We start from the raw sequence: 9,013 nt of genomic DNA, 5'->3' as shown, positions 1-9,013 counted from the left end.
GGGTTTCAGGGTGAAGATCTTCTCTCACTACTCTAAAGGGCCCCTTTGGCAGTAGGAAACACATAGACTATTATGGAGATTGATTTTGTGGATGAATTTTGAAGATACGCTAAAGTGAAGTAAGCTAGTCACAAAAAACTGTAGGAGACAACGATAAAAAGGTAAGTAAAGTTTCATACAGAAAAACATTCTTGGAGGAAGAATGATCAAGGGGAAAAGTGGAAGAAAAAATTGATATTGTCTATTACTGCTGTTAGGTACTATTCAATATGACTTACAGCGACCCTATGAACAACACATCTGAACCCTCTCCTGTCCTGTGGCGTCCACATAATTTCTGATGTACTGTAGCCCATTGCTACAGTCACTATGTCAATCCATCTTGATGAGGGTTTCCTTCCCTTTCACCGATGCTCCACCATTCCAAGCATATTGTCACACTCCAAGTAATAACCTCTTTTAGATCAATGACCAAAGTATCTGAGATGAAGCTTTGCTTACAATCAAGATAGGTGTATGAAAGGGCTGTAACCTGTTTCCATACCTATTCAATCTGTATGCTGAGCAAATAATTGGAACTGCAGAACTCTAAGAAGAAGAATGAGGCATCAGGATCAGAGGAAGTCTCATCATCAACCTATGCTATGCAGATGACACAACCTTGGCTACTGAATGGTAGAAGGACTTGAAGTGTCCCCTGTAGAAGATCAAAGACTACATTCTTCAACAGGTAATATATCTTAACATCAAGAAAACAAAAAGTCTCACCACTGAAAGTGATTTTTATTCTAAGAAAACTTTCTCCAGGGCTATTTTCTTTTTTTGTGATTGACTTACATGGGAAAATAATTAACAAGAAAAAAATGTCCTATATTTCAAATTTTGGAAAGTTAATAATTTTTTTGCCTTTGAGTATAGTTTTTACAACATGATAACTTAGAGTACTTATAAAGTATTAATAACATATAATACCAACAGCTTATAGTACCTGATATACTAATGAACCTTTACAAGTAGAAAAGATTATTATTAACAAAGATTTATTAAAAAGGCAATGGAAACTTCAGAGAAACACAAGTTTTCAACTTAAAACACTTCAGTAATAAAGACTTTCTTACCATGATACCTGTATGAAGCATTATGTAGTGTACAGTTTGAGTGACATCAGCTGCATGGATTAAATTATGATATGGATTTTTGTACTTGCTGTAACCAACTTCTAAAGCTTCCGCATAGGAAATTAGGCTAGGAAGAGGAATCTGTGGAAAATAAGATTATGATTATATTTTTCCAAAAAAGTGGCACTAAATTAACATAAAAGCAACAATGTTTGAGATGGGGCAGTTTCATGAATGCAGTTGCAGGCACTAGTTTCTTTAAGTTAAATATAAATATTATAAAAGCAAGAACACAAAGTCACACACTTCATTAACAAGCTTTTAATTAACTTCCCTAAACTCACAAGAAGCACAGGTGGCCTCCTGGCAAGAAGCTGTGCTGCAATCCCAAAGGCATGTAGTTCGAATCCACCAGCTCTCCGTGGAAGGAAGAAGAATGGGGAAATTAACTTCCTCTGAAAACCCGCAGGAGAGTCAGCTAAGGGTGAGTTCTGACTCCATGGTATACAACAGCAACCACAAAAGCAAAAGATGGATTGTAACCCAAATATTTAAGTTAAATGATATCATGGCCCTACTCGTACTGTGTTGTGGTTTCTCCTGAATACTTCCAAGTCCAAACCAACCCATAGCTGATCCTCCAGTGGATTTTCAGAGGCAGTAAATCTTATGGGAGGAGATAGCCCATTCTCCCACAGAGCAGCTGTGGATTTGAACCACGTGCCTTTGCAGTTGCAAGTCAGCCTCTGACAAGTAGGCCCCCAGAGCTCTTTAATATTTTACATTTTCAGGAATCAAGTAAGAAGTCTAGTTCTTACAAGAGTAAAAATGTGCAATTGCTGTTGGTAAAGTCTAGATTACTGTATTTGTAATACCAAGAAATTAAAAAAGACAGTTTGTACTACCTTCTAGTTCTGAAATGTTATAACTTCAAAAACAATGATGAAAATTACAAAATGAAATCCAGATCAAATACACTGCTTTTGTTGGTGATGTTGTTAGGTGCCATTCAGTAAACTACAGCTGATCACAACTCTACGAAAAATAGATCATCCTGTGCTGTTGTCACAATCCCCATTATGCTCAAGCCCATTGTTGAAGTGACTGTGTCAATCCGTCCTTTTGAGGATCATCTCTTTCAATGACCCTTTATCTATCTTACAAATCCAGCATGTGTTTTCTCCAAGAACAGGTTTCTTTGTAACAACATGCCCAAAGTATGTGACGCAAAGCTTCACCATTCTTGCATCTCAACAACATAGATTTGTTTGTTCTTTTGACAGTCCATGCTATTGAATGCTCTTAGTGGACACCACAATCAGAAGGTTTAAATTCTTCTTTAGTATATTTTCATTGTCTGACTTTCAGATGCATAAGGAAGCAATTGAAAATACCTTATTAGGCTATATCAGGTATACCTTAATATTTAATCTGGCTTGAATCAGGTACAGCTTGGTCTTTAAACTGGCCATCCATTGCTTAAGTGGCTCTAAAAAGAGCTTATTTGAAGTTCTTCTATTTAGTATTAAGCAAAACTACCAAGAAGATTTATTCTTTCTTTTACGAACACCAAAGACTAAGATGCAGGTCTGGTCATTCACTTCTGAAATAAAGGCCTTTGAAAAGGAGATGAATAGCAGAGACATTATTGGCTTTAACACTGGTACATGAGTCCTTTAGTTTGGAAGGCACTCAAAAAAGAGGAGAAATAGCTACAAACATCCATTAAAAAACTAAAACATGGAAATACACAAAGTATGAATCTAGGAAAATTGAAAGCTTTAAAAAATGAAATGAAAAACATAAGATCAACTCTGAGACACTAATGAGTTGAAATGGATTGGTATTGGCCATTTGGAATCAGGTAATCATATGATCTATTATTCTAGGTATGACAAAGAGGAATGATGTCACATTCATAATAAAAAAAAAGGAATATTTCAAAATGAATCCTGAAGTGCAATGTTATGAATTATGGGAAACTATTTATGCTCATTCAAGGAAGATCTGTTAATGCTATTATTTAAATATGCATACTAACTACTAAAGTAAAAAATGAAAATTGCAGATTTCTATCAACTTTGCAGCATGAAATTAACTGAACATAATTCATCAAGATACATTAACAATTACTTGTGCCTATAATGCCAAAGAAGTATTGGTAGTTGGAAAATATGGCCTTCGTAACAGAAACACAAGGCTGAAAATAAATAATAAAATTTTTGTACCATAAATGATATACTCATTGTTAACATATATTTAAAAAAAACCCAACCAAACCAAAAATCCAAACACATATAAATGGTTACACTGTACACAGACCTCAACCAGTAAACTATACAAGGATTAGATTGATAACACTTGTGGTGAGAGCACACGGAAAAACTCATTATCAACAATCAAAACAAGGCCATGAGCTGCTATGGAACAAACTATCAATTACTCATGTGGAGACTCAAATTGAAACAGGAGAAAATAAAAATTAGCCCACAATAACCAAAATATGACCTAAGTCTATCCTAATTGAATTTAAAAATCATTTTGAGGATAGATTTAATGCACTGAACACAAATGACAGAAGACTAGACACGTTGTGAGATGGCTTCAATTACATCATTCATGGAGAGAGCAAAAGGCTATTACAAAGACAAGGAAGAAACAAAAGACTAAAACAGATATCATATGAGATTCTGCAACTTGCATTAGAATGTTGAGAGGGCAGAAATGCTGAAGTAAGAGAGATGCACAGAAAATGTCAAAGGGCAACTCCCAAAGACAAACCAAAGTAATACCATGAAGTGTACAAAGAACTGGAATTAGAAAAATCAAAAGTGAAGAACACGCTCAGCATTTCTCAAGCTAAAGAAACCAAAAACAAACTCAAGTCTTCATTTGCTATATCAAAAGATTCTATGGGCTAAAGCTTGAGTGATGCAGGAAATATAAAAAAAGATGGAAAGTGATACACTGAGATCAACCATTGAGGTCTAGTAAGGGTCCTGGGCACTACTCCTGGAAACTGCATTCCCTGGAAGTTCCAGGCTCTCAGCAAAGACTCTCTTGGCTAAGGAAGAAGTGACCCCTCCCACCTTGCCTCAGGAGAAGACACAGGTACACCTTGACTGACTACCCAGATTCAGAGAGGGAAGAATCCTGCACACTAAGAAATATTAATTTCATAAAATATTATATCAATTAGGAGATACTAGAGAGCATTATCCTGAGTGAAACATCTCCATAATATAAAGACAAACATTACACAAGGCCATTATTGTGATAATAGGAGGATAAATGATCAAAATATGCATAAATATTCAAAAGAGGAAGGGGAAGTGGAGAAGGATGGAGCAGCAAAGGGAAAAAGAAAAAAATCACTGGGATAGCAAATCCCTAGTGGGTGGGGAGGGGATGGAGAACTGAGAAATGTTCAATGGGGCCTTCAAAAGGTGGTGTGATAATAGGCATAGAGCAATAGTAATTAACTATACAAAATGGAATGTGTATGAATGTACAAAACACAAGGTACATGAATGAAACAATGTATATGAATGAATGAATGAATAAATAAAACACGAAGTATACATATAAAACATGATGTATATGAATGATTATATGAAAACCAATAAAGACAAAAAGAATCATGAAAAATGATGGAAGGAATACATGGAGTCACTATAATAAAAGAATCGGTCAACATTTCAGGAAGTACCAGATAATCAAGAACCAACACATTGAAGGAAGAAGGCCAAGTTGCACTGAAGACATTAATGACAAAAAGTAAGGCATCGAGATCTGATGAAATGCCAATTGACATCTTTCTACAAGCAGATGCAACCTTGGTTGTGCTCACCAACCTGTGCAGCAAATCTGGAAGATAGTTTCTTGATTAATTGACTGGGGAGGTGGGGGGCAGTCCATATTCTGAAAAAAAGTGATCCAATAGAACATGGAAATGATTGCACAATAATCTTTAATATAGTATGCAAGTAAAATCTTAGTGAAGATCATTTTTAAATGACTGGAATAATTGATTAACAGGGAATTTCCAGAAGTTCAAATGTAGTCAGAACAGGCTGTGTTGTGAGGGAAGTCACTGCTGGTGACATACGGATGTTGGCTGAAAACGGAGAATACAGAAAAATGCTTATTTGTGTTTTATTAACTATGCAAAGGTATTTATTTAACTGTGTGGATAATAACAAATCATGACTAACATTGAGAAGGTTGTGAATCTCAGAACACTTAATTACTCTCCTGTTAAAGCTATACATAGATCAAGAAGCAATTATTTGAACACAACAAATAAACATTGCATGACTTAAAATAAGGAAAGTTGTGTAACAGGGTTCTATCCTTTTCTCCATATCTCCTCAATATGTATGTTGAGCAAATCCTTTGAGATGTTGAACTATATGAAGAAGAATGTGGCATGAACGATAGAGGAAGACTCATCAGCAACCTGAATTAGGCAGATGATACAACTTTGCTTGAAGAAAGTGAAGAAGACCTGAAGAACTTACTGGAGAAGAGAAAAGACTACATCATTCATATGGTTTACATTTCAACATCAAGAAAACAAAAGTCCTTATTACCATTGGAGCATAAGGCAACATCATGAGATATGGAGAAAAGATTGAAATTATCAAAGACTCCATCGTATGCACTTAGATTCACAATCAACACCCATAGTAGCAGCAGTCAACAATTCAAAACACATGTTGCATTGGGAAAATCTGTTGCCAAGATCCTCTCTAAAGTGCTAAAGGGTAAAGATGTCAATTTAAAGACTAAATTGATCCTAATCCAAGCTGTAATATTTTCAATTGCCCTTGATGCATCTGAAAATTGTACAATGAAGCCTTCTTGTACAAAGAAAGACTGAGAAGAAATTATGCCTTTGAATTGATGCTGGCAAAGAATACTGAATATCTCATGGGCTGCCGAAAGAACAAACCAATCTGTCCTGGTGAAAGTCCAATCAGGGTGCTCTTTGGAGGCAAAGGCAGTGTCACTTTGCCTCATAAACATATTTTGGGCATAGTGTCAAGAGAGACCAGTGCTTGGAAAAAGACTTGCTGGGAAAGGTAGATGGTCTTCACAAGAGAGGACGACCTACCTGGCTAATAATAGGTTTGAGTATGGCAGAGATCCTAAGGCAGGTACAGAATAAGACAAAGCTCTGATCTGTGGTCCATAGGGTCTTTGTGTATTGTACTTGACTAGATGGCCACCACCAACAAATACAGAGATCATATTTATTTATGACACAATTTCCTATCTCTATATGAATGTTCTGTGGATGTTTTCATGAAAGGTTAGTGTCTTGTTAGAATAAGTCTCTCATGGTCTCAGATATTTAGGTGGATATGTTCACATGTTATTAAGTAGTTGTGGAATATGGTTAGATTTTGTAATGAAAACTCTTCCTTGATCTGTAACCTGTCAACTACAAACATTTTAAAATTAATTGATTTATACCTCTACATTTTGCATTTTCACTCTTTTTCTCAGAAAACCCATTTTAAGAGCATTTCACTTCTGTTTCACATTTCTGACCTTGAAACGATTAATAAGATCATATCTGGTGAACAGTTCATACATCATAAACTTCAGACTATGCTCTCCACTTGCGTCATTTAGGGCAAACACATCAAAAGACCATGAATCAACATCCTGTAGGGGGAAAAAGAAGTGAATGTTTTAGGTGATAATGCCATTTACTTTTGTTTCTCTCTGCAAAACCTATTCTTGAGAAGAACAAACCTTATATACACAGGAGGTCAGATTTGAAATGATGAGGTCAAACTCTATTTTTACTTGCATCTGATATGACGTGATTAGTTGTTATCTGTAATTCCACAAAATGATGGCATAATATTGACTACAGTACCAAGATCTTCACCTCAATCCCAAGGTTATGAAATCAATGCAATAAGCCTGATAAAAATATAAGACTGTCCTCATCCTTAACCTTTCCCCCAAAATTATGTCATAACTAATTTTCTAGGGTGGGCATCTTTTTTAAGGTAGAATTGTCAATAATGTAAGTGATGCGAATTGATGAATAAAAGAGAGTCCACATATGTCTCTCCCACCTATTTGGTTTCCTGAAGTTCCACATTAAGACTTAATTGTTTCTTTAAAGACTTAATATATCATGTCTTCTTTCAAAATGCAAATACCCTAGAGATGTAGAGTATTCACTACATTATTACTCACTCTAATCTTGGCTAATGGATTTATTTCTACTTGTCTCTGGGGACAACTGGTCAGAAAGAGGAAGTGGGTGTTTTGACTGAGGAGGCTAAGAATTTTGGTGTTTCAGACATTTCCCTAGGGAAGCAGGCAAGACTGTTGGAAAACTTCCAGGTATACTAGAAAATTATCCCAAAAAGGTAGAGGAGAGGGCAGTGGGAAGACCTATCAAAGTATCGCATCTACCACATGTTATACTTAATAATTCAGAAGTGCATGCAGATCATGCAGAGATGTCCACAAAAATGGACTTACATATAACAAGTGATTTTAGTTGTATGCATGAAATAGGTTTTAATGTAAAATTTGAGTTCTAGTACTAAATAAGGCAATGAAATATTAAGTATCTGAACAGTCAAGAGTCAGGTCTAATAATTATCAGAAGTTCTTAGCAAAGAAGGCCTTTTGGTTCTATACACAGCTGATTTGAAATTGAGCAGTAGGTGGGCATCTTTAAAGTTTTACATTAATTTTGTATTTGAGCAAGCATTGTTTAAACTTCATCCATTTAATACATTTTTTTAATAGAGGCCAATTCTTCAGAGAGTAAGCTGACCATCTGATAAAATGTATTTCTATCAGTCTCTTTTAACAATGTTTCTTTTGAAAAATAGTTAACAGAAAAAAATGTCATTTGAATTACTTGGAAGCACCAAGTGAAAAATATTTTGTTTTGATATGTGCTTTAGTTAAATTCATGGTTTTAACACTAACTTGATCATCAACTACTTGCTTTAACTGTTTGGGAATTAAACATTAAAACTTCCATTAGAAGGGATTTTACTCCCCGTAAATTGCAAAAAGGCCAACAAATCTTTCATCAAATTCCAAAACTAACACAGAGTAGTAACTCCAGAGTATGACATGTGCTATTTACAGTTGCAGCTAGGGATTTCTTACTGGGTAGAAGGTTAGGTCTCCATTTCATGAGAATTTTTACAAAAACAAAAAAGAAATCTGATGATTTACATGCTATTGCACATGCTTGCTTTCATATTGCCAAAATTGAAAACATGAAAGACAAGGAGGTTTCCAAGAATAAGATTTGTTATTTAATCATAAATATTACTCTCTTAATGCTATTTCTTCTCCCAACTCTTTGGTGCATATGCTTCTTTTGCTGTTCCACATCTTGGGAAAAACTATTAAATACTCTCATATTAAAATATTTTGTTAATTGATGTTTAAGCAAAGGTGCATAAGGAAGCAAAATAAAAATAACGTTCTTGCTCATGATTGCGGAAAATAGGGAAGGTAAAAATCTCTTAAGGACCGATAAGCAATTAGCAAGCTCTGTTGGCTAACTGGTAAGAAATTGCTCTGTCAATCCAAAGTAACAGGGTTTGACTCTACCAGCTGTCCTACAGAAGAAAGATGAGCAATCTCCAGACCCAAGCAATTTATTGCCTCTGAAAAAGCTGCTGGAGGATTAGTTTTAAGTCAGTTCCGACTTGACAGTACACAACAACAATGTAACATTTCCGATTATATCTCCATTAAAGTTTTAGAAAAGTAAGCTCATAAAAATATTTAACAGGAGTGATAGGGAATGGCAAAGAACACACTGACAAAGGAGATTAATCAGAACTGGCTTTGACAAGCCCTGTGGCAATTGGACAATTAAAACAGACATTCGGGGG

General features: G+C 35.3%; 1 protein-coding gene across 1 annotated transcript in view; it reads right to left on the bottom strand.

Moving 5' to 3' along the window:
• The window catches only part of PDE1A (phosphodiesterase 1A, calmodulin-dependent), a 479,366-nt gene that overhangs the window by 66,924 nt on the left and 403,429 nt on the right, over positions 1-9,013 (bottom strand). The window contains exons 6-7 of the mRNA XM_006878948.1: positions 6,675-6,791; positions 1,119-1,259 (exon numbers count right to left, since the gene is read on the bottom strand). Coding sequence (XP_006879010.1) covers positions 1,119-1,259; positions 6,675-6,791 — 258 coding nt within the window. The remainder of the gene's footprint in view (positions 1-1,118; positions 1,260-6,674; positions 6,792-9,013) is intronic.

Source organism: Elephantulus edwardii, unplaced genomic scaffold (assembly GCF_000299155.1).
Source record: "Elephantulus edwardii isolate Elephantulus edwardi_28Jun2011 unplaced genomic scaffold, EleEdw1.0 scaffold00001, whole genome shotgun sequence".
Lineage (NCBI taxonomy): Eukaryota > Metazoa > Chordata > Mammalia > Macroscelidea > Macroscelididae > Elephantulus > Elephantulus edwardii.
Note: the sequence above shows the minus strand (reverse complement) of the source record. Positions and strands in the feature narration are given on the sequence as shown.